This window comes from Nuphar pumila, chromosome 14 (genome assembly GCF_984573655.1).
Source record: "Nuphar pumila chromosome 14, dmNupPumi1.hap1.1, whole genome shotgun sequence".
Lineage (NCBI taxonomy): Eukaryota > Viridiplantae > Streptophyta > Magnoliopsida > Nymphaeales > Nymphaeaceae > Nuphar > Nuphar pumila.
In genome coordinates, this window is record NC_143262.1 from 89,712,243 (window position 1) to 89,731,199 (window position 18,957).

Here is an 18,957-nt window from a genome sequence, read left to right on the forward strand (position 1 = left end):
GACTACTACCATGAAAATTATATGGATTCATCAGCTATTAGCAGACATGGGGATCTCAATAGAAGGGCCTACCAAGCTATGTTGTGATAACAAGAGTGCAATATACATTGCAAAAAATCATACTTTTCATGAGCGGACTAAACACATTGAGATGGACTGTCACTATGTTTGGAAAGCGTATCTGAAAGGAGTTATAGATCTTCTTTATGTAACTTCAGAATATCAGTTGACAGATTTCTTCACCAAAACTTTTTGTGCTCCGCGGTTGAATTTCCTCCTTGGCAAACTTTCGGTCATCTTGCCCTAAGTTTGAGGGGGGGTGTTAAATTGTAATTCATAAGACAATGTATTTTATATATATAAAAGAAGATACATATATATGTACATGTATCCATCTACTTATATATATAAAATATATATTTCTTTAGCCGTAGGGGTATTTTAGTCATTTCTATATTTTACGCATATTCATGTTTTTGAATATGATTGTAATTCCTCTTTTTTATTTTTTCTTATTTTTGTAATTTTTTTCATTTCTTATTTTTGTTCTTTTATGTAATATTTCTGTACACAGTCAGTGGCTGACTGTGTACAATGTACAACAGTCAACCACTGACTGTTCTACACAGTTTAAAAGGTAGACGTTGGGCTAATTACCAACGTCTCTAATAAGAGCCGTTGAGAATAACCCAACGTCTCTTTAAGCCCTTATAAATAAGGGCTATGTGAGCCCATTGAAGGAAAGTATTACAGTAAGGAGTTGTCTCCTTAAGCTTATAAACACTGTGCATTTATTGCACTTCTTTTGTGGTGTAAAGCTTATAAACACTGTGCATTTATTGCACTTCTTTTGTTGTGTAAAGCTTATAATCACTGTGCATTTATTTTGTACCTTGGGTATTTGAAGTATCAAGTTATTTGAAAACTTGATTGTTTGCAAGGATTATTCACAATTTTTGCATGTCCCATTCTCCACTCCTTCCACTTTTTCTCATAATCGGTTATGACCTTAGTCCTCTCATCTTCTTTGAGTGCTGCATCCTTTCCTCAACTTTGGTGAGAAGTTTAGGTTTTGGATCAGATCCATTCACTAATCCCCACAAGCCCTTGCCCCAAGTATGGTGCTTTATGATAAAAGACCACATTGCATAGTTAATGTCATTGAGCTTGATGAACAACAATGACACTCTTTGTCCTCTATGATTAGAGAGAGAGAGAGAGAGAGGAGCACGCCCACTTGAACCACCACATCACAAACACTTGAGGAGCAATCCACAGGCACATGAACAATGAGTTTGCTAACTTCAAAGATCAAGAGCACTATTTCTCTGATGCCATGTAAAGAGAGTAAAACCACCAAACGAGAGCAAATGTCCTCCAAATTATCCAAATGGACAAACACAAAGAGCCACTATGGGCACACTCACAAAGGCCGCTAAGGGCACACACCAAGAGAGTTTACAATATATAAAAAAAATATTTTATTAACTTCACAAAATGCATGCTTACAATGGAGATAACACCCCTTATTTATACACACAAGAGAGAGCTACTCTAGCCATTAGACTAGTTCTAACGGCTAGTCAACACTTGTTGAATACAATAAAAAGAAAATAAATAAATAAAAGAATAAAGAATAAAAAATGATAATATACATATATGTATATATATATATACATACTTGAATATGTATACATACATACATACATACATATGTATATATACAAGGTGTACATTTTAACAGCCTTCCCTTTGTTTGTTTACATTTTTGCAAGAAAAACCTATTATTTCTTATCTTTTTTACTATTTTGTATTTTTCAATTTTTAAAACTTACGATATTTTCCTAAGAAAAATAACTTTTTGAAAAAAACTCCCGAGAAAGCAAAGAAATTCCTGAGAATGATATTTGTCACTATGGTCTTCCTGTTTATCTAGGGAATGACTTGCTAATTTTTGTGGTTGAAGAATGCATTGCTGATGGATATAATTTATGAGCTTCATTTGTGCACACATATTTTTTTTTAAAGTAAAAAGAGAAACAAGGAGCATAAAAAAAGACAAAGTGATAGGCAGTTATAACCAATGCAAGCTAGCATAGCTAACTAAGAGAAGTGTGCAAACTTTTGTATGTTTAATGAAGTATGCGGAAATTCAAATATGAAATGCACATGCACAATTACAAGTCCACCAAGGGACAATACAAAGGCACTAAGGCACTACACAAGCACAAAGTGCATACAAAAGACTTAAAGAGTCAAAAACATAAACACAATCACATAAAAAATATTAACTTTATTACGAGAGAATGCTTAGAAAAGCATTAACAATACAAGAAGGGGAACACCACTATTTATACACAAAACAAGCCACATATGGAGCGATTGGGACCTCCCCAACTGCTAGAAATAAGCTGTTGGGGAGGTTCCAACAACTCTACGGGCCATGCCCTCAACTCTATAGTCTATACTATGTTACAAAAAAAAGGAAAAATACAAAAAAGATTATTGTGCCCCTAATGGGCACAGTCTATTACAATATTGTGAAAAGACTGAAATGCCCCTAATGGGCATTTCCTACTATATATATACATATATATATATATATGAATATATATATATATGAATATATATATATATATATGTATATATATACATGTACAATGTGAATTAGATAAATATATATATGTATGTGAACACATATATATGTTACAACTTAACAGTGTGATGTGGAACAGATGCATACTACTTAGCATGAGTTAGTAAACCAATCCACATGTATGCTCCTGAATTTCCTCACATACTTTTTTGTGATGGGTTGGTTGATCATCGTAATTGATTTTCTTTTCATCCCCTTTGTCCACAGCGAGAAGAAGATTTGCTGGCTGCCTGGTGGAAAGAATATGCAGAGTGCAGTGAAGGTCCAGCTGGTTCATTTGTTAATTCTAGTAAAGGCATAAACAATCAGTCAAATTCAAGTTCCAAAGGTGTACGTCCAACTATAAGTTTGGCCGAAGAGGAAGAAAGGGTTGGAGTCCCTGTAAAGGGCGGACTTTATGAGGTATTGCAGTTGCTCATTGAATTGTTTTTCACATAATACTATGAAAACATGCACTTCTGACCATGTCATGGCTATTGACTGTCGTGGTAAATTGCATGTGCATCTGCTCTGTTATCCTTTTCAAAAAGTTCTGTCTTAATCCTTTTTGATCTGCTATTGGCACAATGTTTCTTCTAGAATATGCATTCTAAGGTTTCTATGCAGCGTTTACATTGATTTTTAGTTGGAGTAGTTGTTCAATTGTATGCTGACTCCAGATTCCCTGCATTGAACACATCTCACAAGAGCAACATGTGCTCAATTTTTAATTTCTTCAATGTGGGGTACATGACAACTTTTACCTTGGGTATCTCTGGTTTTAACCCTTTAAGCTTTTCCTTCGGGGATATCATTTGATGAGGGCTGGTCTGATTGTCATGCAAATTGACGTGCTAACTTCCATTGCAACAGCCGCAATGGTACTATTCATCATGCTCGCTGTCTTGCTTGCAGTTATTGGCATGAGCCTAGAATCTTTTTCAAGACCTTCCCATCTGATTATGATATAAGGTGACATGCTGCCATTTATCCTAGTATTGTATTTGCTACTATGCCAGTGTGTGAACACCCCAAATTTTCAAAGTTTTGTAAAAATGACCCTTTTTGCCCCTAACTCCATTTTCTGAGAAACCGAAGCAAATTCTTCAGACTTTCTGGATTAAAAACCATATTGATCCATTCAAAATCATTTTCAGGTTCAAATCTAGCACTTTAAATCCGTATTTCCTCAAAATCCGGATCAAAACCCATGTCTGAAGAAATTTTCTCAAAATAGTTTTTAAATTCTCAGAAAATTTCCCTTTTGTAAATATTTTTGCAAAAACATAAAAAAATTTAGTTTTAATCTTTGTTTTCTCACAAACTTTAGGATTTTATTCTGAAAATACAAAAAAAAAATGAAAAATAAACCAAAAAAAAAAAAAACCGAAAAATTGGGAAAAGCTACAAGAAAACGAAGGATTTTTAAAAGCTTTTCAAAACCATTTTTTTTTTTGCCAAAAACCTCACTTCTTAAACCATCTTTTTAAAAATTTCCTGAAAAGGAAACCCCCTTTTGGAAAAAAAGGAGGATTTCTAACAGACTCCTCCCGCATATCTTTCCTCTAGAAGCCTCCATCGCAGAGGGGTTCTCACCATCGTCCGTCTTGAACAAACCTCGCTCCCCTCCGTCCTCCATCTCCAACGAACCATCTCCCCCTCTGGAGCCTTCCACGCCCTCCTTAAAAAGAGACCTCGGTCATCTTTGTAGGGCATCCCATTGCAATCCATCTACTTTCACGCAAGTCTCTCTGCAAGCTTCTAGCCGCCACCCATCTTTTCCTTTCCAGAAGATCATCCATCCTTCTTCCTCCACCCCCCTCGTCGGCATCCTTTCATCACAAAGCATCGGGTCTCCTGCCTCTCCATTATCATCCGTCATCAACTCCTCCTTTGAAGCATCCATCCCTCCTCTTTCTTCTGAACGACTCCCCTCAAGGCCACAGAAGAAGCTTCTTCTTCTTCTTGCAGAAGCTCTGCAGACCCAAGTTTATGCGCCTCGGATTTCCGCTGGTTTCTGAATCCCCATTTCATTCGGAACTTCTACAGCTCTGCAGGAGAACCGACCTCTGAAGCCTCCACAACTACGAGAGTTCAAATCGGCTCCGGCCCTCTGAAACCCCTGCGAATCTACAGGTAAGTAGCTATTTCGTTGTTCTTCTCCTAATGCTCTGTTGAAGCTCCTCTCCTATTTCCTTTCTTCCTCTATTCATGGTATTATCTAATTTTCATCCTTCTTCATTGTGATTTTTTTTTTGAGGCACGAATGGAAGGGTCGACCTGCATATAACAGGATCGGCCCACTTATTGTTGCTACATCAATGGAGTAACCCAACTCCGACATCGGCTTTACTCCTTTCTTCTAAAGATCTCTTCATGTTTTATGTGATTCAGTATTTATTTATTTATTTTTTTTTACTGTTTCTTGCAAATGATTTCCCCTTTTAGTGACATTGGATTACAAATTCGATTCATTCGGATTCATCATGTTTTAGAATTTATTGTGTTTGATGGTACATTCCATAAAATTCATGCCTAAGTCGTGGATTACCTCTTGATTTCAATGTATTGTTTTGATTCATCTGTGATATTTTCAAATTTAAATGTAGATCTGTGATTTTCTTTCAATCCAACATCTGCTCTTCGTTATCTAGATGTGTTGTAAATATATCTGTCTTTAGTTGCTGAGCATGAGATATCTGGGTCCAGGACAGGAAATTCCATAAAGTGATTGCTTGTTTTGATCTACTCGTGGATTTCATTGTTAGATTGTTAAATCTGTCGATCCCTTTGATTGAAGTACTACAGTAAAAACCCACCGACCTGCTTTGCTAGTTCATGCTCAAAATCATCAATCCATACACATGGATCCATTTTATTAATTGGCATTTAAATCCTCTGTTATACTTGTTGGGTTCATGTACCTGGTCCATCCTCTCTCTTTTAGGTTCATTGATCCACCCATTCAGATCATCTTGATTAATATATTGATCACTGACTTAATCCCCTCCATCTATTTACCCAAGGGTTTTCATCCCTGGATCCTCTGGTAATCATCAAATCTGAAGAAGACGTCACAGGGAATCCTTAGAGAGACTATTAACAAATTCATCTTCTGGAGTCTGGGCTGACAATTGATGGGTTTATCAGGTGACAAAATGCTGATTTAAAGATGGGAATGCTTTATAAAAAAATTCTTTATTCATGTTAAAACGATAGCTGCCTGTAAGAACACCCATGCTGCTCGGGCAGAAGGTGAGTTAGAGGTGGAAGAATACTCTTTTAGACATGGATCTTCTGTCCATCGTCACAGGTATAAAAGCCTGCAAAAGGCACTGTTCATGGCTTATGACAGGGTTTGGATCTACTGAAGTTGATCACTGAAGTCGATTGACCTTATTGCAAAAAAAATTGTTTGGTTTTGAGGTTTTTATAAAATTGGTCTGTATGAAGTTTGTTTTGTTGACATGAAATGCCTGGATCAGTGTACAAAATAGTAACTGGCAAACTTGTTTATGCTTCAATTGCTTACTGTTGCATTTTCGTGATGCTCATCTGCTTTGAGAATTGATTTTCTTAGGTGCACCATTTATCCTCAGGTGATTTTGTTTTGGGTATCAGATTTTAATGCTCCTCTCTTATATTCTTAAGTTGGGTTGGAAGGCTGGTGCTTAATAACTCACAGATCAGGTGGGTGCCCAAGTACTTTACCAAGCACTCAGATATGGTGATTTTCTGTATGTTGTATGTTACAAAAGATCGTTGGCTGCAAGCGGTAGTGATTTTCTGTATATTGTCACTTTGTGTGGCCCGAATATTCTGTAAAGTACTCGTCCTGATCACCTAACCACTTCTCACCACCATTTCACAGGTTTTTCACCCAGCATGTGTTACTTAATTTACCATATAACAATATTATGTCTAATCCCTCTAATCACCTGTAACTATTTTTCCCATATAGCAGCCATACCACTCTCCCCTGTCACAAAACTGTTCTTTCATGAAAGATAATATCGTGGCTGCTTTTTCCACTTCACAAACAGCCATAGCATCACTATATTTTGTTCCTAACTACTATTTTTTTTTAGCCATGCACAGTGTTCCTGCATTTATATCACACACTTTCACTATTCCGGCACTCTTGTCCATCTACACTAAGTATATGTTATATATATACACGTATATATGTATATATACATATATCTATATATCTGTGTGTATGTATTCATATGTATGTAAATATGTATAAACTCTCATATACATACATATATATATATATATATATAAGGATACATGCCATCTCTTTCATCCTTTGTATCATACATATCTTAACATATGACCCCTTTTACTATTTGATTTCCATATATATATATATATGATTTTCTTTTTCTTTTCATTACTAACCCGGTTGTTTTTCAGGAATTATGGAAGATATCATTATTTGGGGTTGTAAACTTGATTCTACCCATTGTAATAGCTAGAGTTTAATGAAAATTTACATTTCTTGCTTTAGGTAGAATGAATGAGCATTATAGAATACCATGAATTGTTTATTCCATGCATTTCCCTTTATTTCTCAAATTCTCATAATGGTGAAACACGAATGGCACGTGCACCATTTCATAAAAGGTAAGTTAATTCTAAGTTGATGATTTACACCAACGGCCATAGTCGGGGTGTAAACAAGACTTAGTATTCTTATCTTTTATGAAATAACACTGGATCCTCTTTCAAAAATCATCATATTCTTCAAATATTTTACCTTTTATCAGAGTTTAACTTAGAATTAATTCAATATATATACCAATGGCCATAGTCAGGGTATATTGAGAGTTAATTCCATTCTAAATTCTATAAAAGCACAAAAAAATGTGTTTCATTCTTCACTAGAATTTTAATATAGATTACTATATAATACATTCAATGACCATAGTCAAGGATGTATTATATTTTCAATCTTATTTTAATTCATTTAAAGAATGAAATAGCTTTTCAAATTCCAATTTCAAAATTATTCAAATTCATTCATCATATAGGATAGAATTGCATCATATTTTCAAAAACTTTCTTTTTCAAAAACTCCAAGTGATGTTAATATCTTCTTCAATCTATCTTCGATCCTTATCAAATCCAATTCATCCTTTTCATTTTCAAAATTCAATTTCATTTTCAATCTCAAAGTTCAATTTAACTTTGAGATTTCAAAGTCATTTTATTCAAATTCAAATCAAATTTCAAAGTTCAAATTGACTTTGAAATTCCAAATTCATTTTATATTCATATTTTCAATCAAAATCAAAGTTCAAATTAACTTTGAGATTCTGGATTCATTTTCAGAATTTAATTACAAATCCATTTTAGGATCTAGGATTCAACACTCATCTCAGACTCCAGATCCAATTCCTCCTCAGGATCCAGACTCCGATTTCACTTTGGATCTTAGACTTCTGGTCCAAATTCCATCTTAGGGTCCAGAGCCCAACTCTACATTGGATCTCAGACTTCAGATCCAAATTTATCTTAGGATCCAGACTCAAACTCAACTTTGGATCTCAGACTTCAGATCCAAATCCACTCTAGGATCCAGAACCCAATTCTATTGTGGATCTCAGATTTCATATCCAATTCCATCTTAGGATCCAGGATCCAATTCTACTTTGGATCTCAAACTTCAGATCCAATTCCATCTTAGAATCCAGAGTCCAACCCTATCTCGGATCTCAGATTTCAGATCCAAATACCTTCTTGGATTCCACATCTTGAATCTAATTCCATTCAAAATTCCAAGTCCAAATTCCACTTTGAATTCCAATTCTCAAAGCCAGTCTCATTTTTTTTATTCAAACCAAAGTTCCTATTTCAGATCTTAAATCCAAAAATCAACTCAAAACTCTATTCAGAATCCAGAATTTGGATTCGGATTTCATCTTGAAATTCCAACTGTTCCAAGTCCCATTCCTCAATTCCTTTAGATCCCCCACATTTCCTTCTAACTTCAAAAACTTCAAAGTTAGAATTCAATTCCATTCCAAAGTTCAAACTTCCAAATTCAAAGTCCATTTATGACTTTGAAATTTTCTTTCTTTCAGTTTTAAGATCATTTCTCTCAAAGATCCAGATTCATTTTCCTAAGCTCTGATTATTCTAAAAACTTAGAACTTCAAATCTTAAGTTCTAAGTTAGAAAACATTTCTTCACTTTATCTGATTCACTTGGAAATTCTTCAAAATATTTTCAAAAAGAGCATACATCTTTGCATTTGCACAAGCATGATTCATTGTGCATTTTAGACTTAGGATAAATACTTAGATAAATTCATCGCAAAGCAAAAGGCATTAATTCGACACTTGATTCGATTACCCCTGGTAAAGGCGCCAGGAACGGTCGAACCTCGTACCGACGAGCGGATCCCGTCTCCCAGTTTTCCCGCAAATATTTCAAAAACGGAGGCGAGTTATTTCAAAATATTTTCAAAATTAAGGTCAAGTGAGACCCGCAAAAGAGTTCCTCTTCTCTTCTCTTCTTTCTCTTCTCTCTTTCTTTCCGTCTTTTATCTTTCTCCCTTCAAAAAGGAGGAAAATAAGAGGTAGGAAAGGAAAAGAGAAGGAAGAGAGAGAACATTATGAGAGGAAAAATTTTGCGATGATCACACAATGTCCATCCTTCTTGTGTGATTCTTCTTTTTCCTGTGAGATTTTTTTTTTGGGGGTTTGTCATATTGTGTAAGGTCTTTGAGTGTTGTGGAGTGATTGCAAAATGTTGTCTTGCATTAAGTAGCACATTTGCTTTTGTTATTGCTTGGGAAGCGATTGCACTTTGACTATGCACCTACTAATGTACATCTTTTGCACGACCATTGCCACCAATCCTTTTGTCATCTAGCTTGGTCATTGAACTGGTGCAAATCTTATCACAGAAATGGATTCAATAGTGAAAAGGATAATCAGCTGATAATCAAGCAATCCCCAAAGTAGTGATTCCATATTTAATTGCTTGATGTTCTCACAGAGCACTTTTGAAATCCTCACTCTTGTGAGGGATTTCAAGAACCCAAGAGTTCATTATATCAAATACATAGGAAGTTTGTTCATGGAAATAAGAAAAAGAATAAGTGGAGCCCATCTAGATCTCCCTCCCAACCCCTTTTTCTTTTGTCTTCTTCTCTATCCTTTGGGCTCTCCCATGAAATCCTGTTCAGGCCATATTTCTGGCAATAGTATCTGATGTCTGCATAGTGACAAATCGTGCGAAACTATCGCGAGAAATTATCCGAAAGTTAAAAACGGTAATTTCTTGCGAGTTTTTCTTCAAAAACATAAATATTGCATTTTAAACACGATTTTTATGTTTTATCGGATATTTATCATAAAAAACCTTGTGGTTTTTTATTTAGAAATATTTTTTATGTATATTTCCTTATAAAAATATATGTTTATATTTTTAATTAATTTTTTATTGCCGAGATTTTGCCAAAAAATGCAAGATTTAAAAAAAATTCAAATTTTCGCGAGTTTTTGGCTGCCGATATTTTTTTCGTTTTAACTTTTGTCACTATGGATGCGAGAACCAAACATCTGCTAGCCCCTTGGGATTTATGTTTTCATTTGGTGAGATATTGGAAGGTTTAATATCTTACACATTGCATACACATGCATATCCATGATAATTTGTCTTGGCTAGTGTACAAGACAAAGTTACCAAACCATCAGCTTCATATCTGGCCATCTGTTATTTTTTATTTGTGAATCACTGGCCCTGTCCTTACTATCAGCTAACAACATTCAAGACTGGGATGAACTTGCATTGCTGCACAGAGGTACTGTGACTTGTTTGAATTTTCCCATGCTATACGTATTCTGGGTCTCCAAGTTGATACATGCAAGAAAATCATTTTTCCTATGCTTAGTATATAGAGAATTTTGAATCCCTCTTAGGGCTTCAAGGAATTCCCACTTGCTTGGCAACTTGCCTTTGAGGCCTGTGAATTGATTTATCTGGCTTAAAAGGACATATTGATAGAGACTAGAAAATAATCTAAAATATTTCCCATATTACTCTTCAAAATCTTCGGAATAACCAAACAATGATCTTTCAGAATTCAGAGTCCTAGGATTTTGGAGTTGTAAAAAAAAGCACCAAACAAGGGTTTCTAGGAATTCAAAGTTCCACTAAATTCTAGGGATTCTAAGAATCCTAGAGCTGCATTGAATTCTGGAACTGATCAAAATCTTGCATATTTGAAAAAGTAGAGCTTGAAGACCTAGGAGAAAAAGAGAGGTGATATTGATAGTTTCCAAACTTCCATATGATGGTAAGATGAATTTTTGTATTTGAACGAAAGTAGGGTCTGCAACATTGGAATTGATAATGTTGTGATTTTGATAAGGTTACAAATTAGGGCCAAAGAATATTCGTGGAAGGCATGGTAGAATGTAATATCTATGATAGATGGGAAATGATGGTCCATGTTGCTGCATTCATGATCCTGTGATGTGGGGTGGATTTTACTCTAATAATGTATAAGAAATACAAGTAGAAAGTCAAAGTAAGAAGAGGAGACGGTGGGAGGGAAGGATAGGATCCCTCTTTGCTTATCAATACAAGTAGAAAGTTAATGCAAGAAGAAGAGATGGAGGGAGGGAAGGACAGGACCCCTCTTTGTTTATCGTATACAGTTTAGGTTGCACATAATGTAATGGGACAAGTGTCTGCACTGCAGCTACACAATGTCACTTTGTGTTAGATGATGATTTGAAGGACAAGTATTTGCACTGCACAAGCATAGTGTAGCTTTTTGTTGTATGATGATTTGAAAATAAACTTTGCAACAATCCTTTACCTATCTACATGCATCTGCTCATCTGTTTATATGAAATAGAATCTTTTTATTCAAATTCCAGAAATGTGGCAATCTGTTCATTTGCAAAAGAGGGTCTATTTGTTTCATAAGACACCTGTCCTCCCAAAGAAGCAAGTCCTAGGGGTTTATAACCCTGTAATTTTAACTATGTTATCATGAAGTGGCATGGAATCCGAGACACAACAAAGAAATTAAAAAAAGATAATAATCTCACTTAAAACAAATGAAATCCAAATGCATTATCACAATGCATTTGGCTAAAGACAAAAAAACATAGCCAAGAACAGGAAATAAAAAATAAATATTTTTATTAATCAAAATATTCACATAACTTACAAGGCATCCTCACTACAATCACTCATACACACACACACACCTATTTCCATCCATCCTCTCTCAACTATACAGCAAGAAGAATGAACAATATATAGATGGAAACAACTAACGTCAAACTAGCTGTTAGAGCTAGTCCTAACGGCTAGTATGACTATTCAAACAAGCCATTAAAGTCAAACTAGCTGTTAGAGCAAATCCCAACGGCTAGTTGGTCATTCAAAAAGTGACAAAAAAGCAGAAAACAAAAAATACAAAAATAAAATATTTAGTCATTTCAAAGATGTTTAAAAAAAGAAATAAAAAAACCTAATGTAACCTAAAGTTCACATTAAGTATACTTAACCTAAATCCTAAACGGTACACATAAAATATACTTAAACTAAACATTAAATACACAAAAATTATACCTTTGGTATACCTTAAATACAAGGATAAATAACTAAAAAGAAATACCTATAAATACACTTTAGCATACCTAGGTATGTACAACCTATACAATGATATATCTTAACATATGTTGTCATTTGTCAATGTAAGTATTATTATTTATTTTGGGCATACATTTGAGCATGTGCATGCACTGCACAAACTTGTCCTAGTACCAGGACATGAGAAGTGCTTTCGGCATGAGTTGTGGGCCTTATGGCGCTGACTTCAGATTGTGTAAACTATAAAGCATTTAATGTCTAATTTGTGAATTTTATTTCTGTTAAATGGTTTTTAATTTGAGGCCATTACAGGTTGATCTGGTGAAGCGGCATTGCTTTCCTGTTTACTGGCATGGTGAAAATCGCCGTGTCTTAAGAGGTCACTGGTTTGCTTGTAAAGCAGGCCTGGAATGGCTTCCCATGCGTGAAAATGTTGCTGAACAACTAGAGTTAGCATACCGATGCCAGGTACTTTTGAAAAATGTTTTATTATCACCATTTGCGTTGTACAATTTGCATCTGCCATCTGTTTCTTTATTGACACCCCGAAGAAGTTCAGCGATCACTTCTGTGGATTCTGTTCTAGTAAGAACCTTCCTGTCAATGCTTGCTATTTAGTATGATATGAATGCACATATTAATGTAGTAGGATGCTGTGATAAGGGCACTTTTAAGCAGAAGACCGAAGATAACACGAGAAGGAAGGGTTCCTAAATCTTATTTGTGGATGATATCTTATGAAGAGGTGGAGGCATTAAAGCATACATTTGAAAGGGAATAAATGTTACAAGTGCTGACATGTTTCTTGGCACTTAAAAGTTGAGATGCATTTTCTGCTAAATCTGAAAAGTAGTGCTTTGTTTCATTGTTTTATACCTATGTCACATAGGTGCGGGTGTGGTGATGCGGCACTTTAAAAAAATTTGGGTGCGGGGGTGTAGGAGGGTATATATATATATATATATATAACTTTTAAGTTTTAACAATTAACAACAATAACACTAATGAAATAGAAAACAATTATCATAATATCATCAAATCAATTCATCATCATGCATGCAATAAATCAAATTAACAATCTACAATTCTATTCTTCGTCACAAAACTACCCCTTATGGGGTGAAGCTGGATCTTCCGGAATTTGCGGGGTGGTTCGATGCGGAGCAGTTCTTCGACTGGTCTTATGCCGTGCAGTTCTTTTTCGACTACCACACAGTCGCTGAGCACCGTCGTGTCTCCCTAGCGTCTACTCGGCTTAGCACAAACATGGTGGGTGGAGTTGCAGCGGTCGAGAGAGCGACAGAGACTCGAGCGCGTATAATCGTGGGAGGAGATGCAGAGACTGATACAGTCAAAATTCGTGCATTCAGATCACGCTGAGAGAGCCTACAAGGAGCACTTGACCCTGCGTCAAGGCACCCGAACTGTGGCGGAATACACTGCAGAGTTCCATCGTCTTTCCCTATGTGTGTAGATTGAGGAAACTGCCTGCCAGCAGGTCACGAGGTACATTTCTGGTCTCTGTGTAATAACCTTAATTTTTAGGTTTTTATTTAAATATATTATGATATATATTTCTTAACAATGTGATTTGGGCCCGGGATCCAAGTCGCAGATCCGGGGTCCATAAAGGGGTCTTTATATATGTATTTATCTCATAAAACATATATGTAATTACATAAGTGCAAAAATTTTCAATTTGGCGAATTATTTAAGAGATAACTACGTATATAATGTATGTATGGGCGTGGGATCCACATTTCGGATCCAATACCCAGATAGGATCCATTTGGATATAGGTAAAATACCCTATATATTCATATACCTGATTAAAAATATATAAAAATATATATTATATGAGAATTTTTAGGGGATCCACGATTGGATCCATTTGGATCCAATCCATGGATGACCTAGTGGAAGGCAAGGGTCCGGTCAGGTTTGGATCCCGAGCCGCAGGTCGCAGACCCGGACCCGGCCCTCTCGTTAAAGAAAAAAAAAGAATTTAAGTTTAAAAGGTAAGAAGCTCTTGGACCCGGGTCGAACCCAACCCGGATCCATAACCCGATAGGGTTTTTTAAAACCCTACATCGGGCTGCTCTTGTTTTAAAAGGAGGAAGGAGCAAGAATCGTGCCTAGGGCACGATTCCTGCCATTTCCAGAAAGGAAGGGGGGGCTCGGCTGGCGTAACCGAACCCCGCGCCTCTCGGAAGAGGGGGGTTTCGGCAATATAAAGGGAGGTGGAAGAGGGGGTCTCACCCTCTTCCCTCATCTTTCTCGTTTCTCCCTTCCCTCGTCTCTCTCTCTCTCTCTCTCTCTCTCTCTCGTGGGGGCGTGCATCGGAGTGGTGGAGGTCGCCGGCGAGCTTTGGCCACCCACAACCACCGAGGGCCGCGGCAATAAATAGCCACACTCCCTGTCACGGTAGCAGGGAAGGGGCGACTCCAGCTAGCTCGTTGTTTCCGCCACGGCAGCCTTCGATTTGCCGGAAAGACCGTCGGAGAAATCTTCAACAAGGTACGGTTTTTTCTTTTGGCTTGAATGGGAAAAAGAACCTAAATACGATTTAGGTATTGTTTTTAAGGAATCCATAAAAATCTGAATTTCTTTTATGCTTGACCTATGAGGAATCAATAGATTTATGGTGGTTTATGGGTATAGTACATTGAATCTGTTGATTTAGGGAAAAACGTGTGTAAGATGAGAATTGTGCCTTCATTAGTCTTAAGTTTAAAAGATAAACATGTTGACCTTTTATGCATGTAGATAGAGAACAAAATTTCTGTGCACATTTTTGTTATTTTGAAACACACATTCTGTTCTGGCCTATGTTCACAGCACACGTAGATGCATAAGAGCCTTATGTATGCATAGATATGATTTACCATAAGTGAATATACCGATATAAATCTGGTCTTGTACAACACACCTGGAACAGACCATGTACGAGATACATGGGTCCGTTTGGAATATATATATATATATATATATATATATATGTGTGTGTGTGTGTGTGTGTGTGTGTGTACTCATACATATATCATAATCCATTAGTATGAATTGGACCCATTCATTACCAGTTTTGGTGATGTCTCACAGTCCGGTGAGTGGAAAGAATATACACATATTTACACCCTATTGTCATGAGAAGTTTATCAATGAAAAATTCAGAGTTAGTATGTTTAATCTGGCAGCATCTACCGATTCTTCATGTGATCGTGAAACCCATTTCTATAAGATGTATGTAGATGGACTGGTGTGAATTCTGTTTAAGTAAATATACGTGACTGATACTATTACATGTATAAAATCAGGTAACCCTTTCAAAAAAAAAAATATGCTTTCTGCTGAATTACAACTATGAACTGCATGTGCATCTGATGATTCTGATCAGTTGGTTGGTCTGGTGTTATAGCTGCAGATTTGCATCTTGAGGTCTTTTTATTTCTTTTAGCTGTCTGTAGAATTATTAGTTCAAAAGATTTTCTAAGCTACAACATCATATAATGCTGGGTTCAGCCAACATCATAGTAATATTGTTGAGCGTTTATTATCTATTGGCAGTTAAGCTGCAGATTGTTATAAATCATGTCATGCAGTTAGTCTGATTGGTACTCGTGCAAACTTAGATACTATTCATTATTTAGTTGGATTGACTTTTTCACGGACCATTATGCTGGGTTGACCACATGTCTCTGGATAATGAAATTGGGTTTAACCCTAGTCAATTAAGTCGGCAAAGCTTGAATAGCCAATTTCAAGAAAAACCTTATATAAACTAGATGTTATTTTAAATCCACAATTTGACTCATAGAGTGTGCATTTAGCTAAGTAGGTAACATGTTTGTCATGTACATGCGTGGTTATGAGTTCAAATCCTGCCTTATATAGAATTAAGTTTTTATGTATGTTCCATATGCCTATTGGTTATGTTATGCTTATTCAGGGTGATGTTTCCTTAGGTGCTTAAACTTGATAAATAATCCTTGTTCGAAATTATTGTTGTGAGTGTACTCGTGCATATACACATATGGAATTTAGATCAAAACTGCATGGTTGTTCGTATGTTTTAATTGGATTGATTCATGAATGAACTATTGCATTTGACATGAGTACGTGCATGTCATGAAAACATGCATTTAATGTGGGGGTGTGAATTTATGCTTATGCTTATGAAATTATTGATTCATGCACAACTTGCATACATGAATGCACATTGGAAAGCATGTGAAAAGAATGCATAGTGGCATGTGATTGAGGATTTATGCTTATGAATATTGTGATGATCAAATTGGATCATCAGGGGCTGGGTGAGCCTCGAGAACCAGTTGTTCTCTATTTTAGTTATTTTTGGTGCATTGCAACAAATCAAATGTGATATTATTTTACTGCACTGTTCTATGTTGTCACGGGTTGTGGTCCCGTGAAAAGCTTAGCATGCTGATGTGCAAGCTTATATTATTAATTCTGCATGTAAATTTGCAAATGTAAAAGGAAATGAATTAATAACCAGATAAAAGAAAATAAAGAACAGTGTAATTCACTTTCTCCTTGATGTCCCTGCTTTAGCGTGGGAATCTTGGATATTGCGGTTTAGGGGAAACCGTGAGGATACAAAAACTCCGTGTGCATTTTGTTGCCCCTGAACCCGATATTGAGGTTCTTCTCCTGGCCACGGTTTTAGGGAGAGTCCGCCACTTTACTCGGGAGTGGTGTGTTAGTCACAGCTGTGAGTTTGTTTTGGTATACCAAGAAAGTGGCGCCAGTGGATGCTGTTTTCCCTGGTGTCCCCGACTTTGGATGCTGTTTTCCAAGGTTCCGATGGATGGTGCTGTTTCCTGATATCGGTCGAGGGCTAAGTTTGGAACCCGGTAACAAAATACAAATTGTGTGAAGCTACCCCGGGAACCCTACTTAACCTCGGGGATTGTACCCGTTTGGTGTATCCGCGGGCCACTGTAATTAAAAAGATGAACTTAAGGATGTGTGCATTTAATAGGACATGCATATGGAAAGAGGAAAACTTAAATGGAAGATAATAAATGGTTCATGCATTGCAGACAAATCATGCATATTCCTGCTATGCATTAGTTCATGCATATTTACCTGTTCACTTAGTTGTTTATGTTGATCATTGTATGATGTTGATCTATTTTACATTTAATTGCCTTATTGATTAAGTTATGATCAATGTTGCATATTTCGTGTTCCCTCCTGTTAACTGTTTAATTATGCATGAATGGTTAATTGACTTAAGAATTGAGTATAATTGTATTTCCTCAAATTATTACATGGATCTTATTTATGCTCTTTTTCTTATTTGATTCATTAGGGAAATTTGTACGCAGAATTCTTCGGATTTCTGACCCTCTTATTTTATTGGTTTTTCCCAGGCACAAGTGATCAGTGAAGTCGACTAGCTTCTGAGAGATACGAGGGTCACATTTGTTTCAGACGACTTCACTTACGGACAGAGTGGCTCTACTGTTATTTTCTTTTAGTTCTTCTGATTTCCTGTAGTTTGATATTTCATTTTTGACATGGAACATATTACTCTTATTGATTCATTAATAAAAGAATTCAGTGGATTGGTTATGATTGATAAATGTAAGTTGTTTTGTGGTGTGTGGTTATCCAACTGAAATTGGAACTGTAGGGACCCCAGGTCTCTGGGAAGTTTTCCGCGACTCTTTAAAAAAAAAAAAAATATTCCGCATTTTTCAAAGGTAGGAGTTGGGGTCGTTACACTCCGTCTTGCTATCTCTGATGATTTTAGTTGTATCACTGTCGAGACATTAGATCAGGCAAGCAGTTATGCCATGAATGTCGAGGAAAAGCTGAAAAGGAGGCAGAAATATAGGACTTCCCATAGTGAACCATCTAGTCGATCTAAGTTGAGTTTCCCAACTAGGGGAAGGAGGACTCAAAGCCTAGAGAAGACCCTAACAAACCTGACCAGTTAGGACCAACCTTCCATACCCGGTCTAAAGCCAAACCTAGTGAGTCGACCATTAGTTGTTTTAGGTGTCAGGAGTTAGGACATGTTGCTTCTAAGTGTCCCACCGTGAGCAAGAACACCCATCTTGTTGAAGGCATTGTGGAGTTAGCATCCGAAAGTGAGAGTGAGTCTTTGGTCGAGGATGAAGATGAGAGGGAAATCGTAGAGTTCGACGGCAACATCGAAAATTTATTGTCCATCCGACATGTTCTGACTGCATCCCGCGAGTCGACCCCTGCGAAATGGTTGCGGAACAACATTTTTAGAACTAGGTGCAACTGTGAGGGTTACGCGTGTGACGTTATTATCGACACCGGTGCTTGTGAGAATATGGTGTCCGAGGGCGTTGTTTCTACCTTGAACCTGAACACCGAGAAATTGTCCCAACCATACAAGATGACGTGGTTCAAGAAAGGAAATGAGGTTTCCATCACCCAACGTTGTTTAGTTCGATTCTCTATGGGGGAGCATTACCATGACGAGGTATGGTGTGATGTAGCCCCCATGAGTGCGTGTCACATTCTTTTGGGTCGTCCTTGGCAGTTTGATCGCAAAACCATTCACGATGGGCGCAAGAACACATATTCTTTCTTTTTTAAGGGTCATAAGATTGTCCTTCTCCCTATCAAGGAGACCAGTTTTCCCACCGTGGATAAGCTTGAGCGGGTTCCCAGGCTCGCGGGCCTCTCGTACCGGCCTT

At 36.7% G+C, this 18,957-nt stretch overlaps 1 protein-coding gene across 2 annotated transcripts in view; it reads left to right on the forward strand.

Annotated features, from left to right (window-relative positions):
* SGR2 (shoot gravitropism 2 (SGR2)) overlaps positions 1 to 18,957 on the forward strand; it is a 119,623-nt gene that overhangs the window by 26,612 nt on the left and 74,054 nt on the right. For both annotated transcript variants that reach the window (XR_016427735.1, XM_089987935.1), the window contains exons 3-4: positions 2,864 to 3,058; positions 12,572 to 12,727. Coding sequence is in view for 1 of the 2 variants with exons in the window: in XM_089987935.1 (XP_089844061.1) it covers positions 2,864 to 3,058; positions 12,572 to 12,727 (351 nt within the window). In the remaining variant the exon portion in view is untranslated. The remainder of the gene's footprint in view (positions 1 to 2,863; positions 3,059 to 12,571; positions 12,728 to 18,957) is intronic.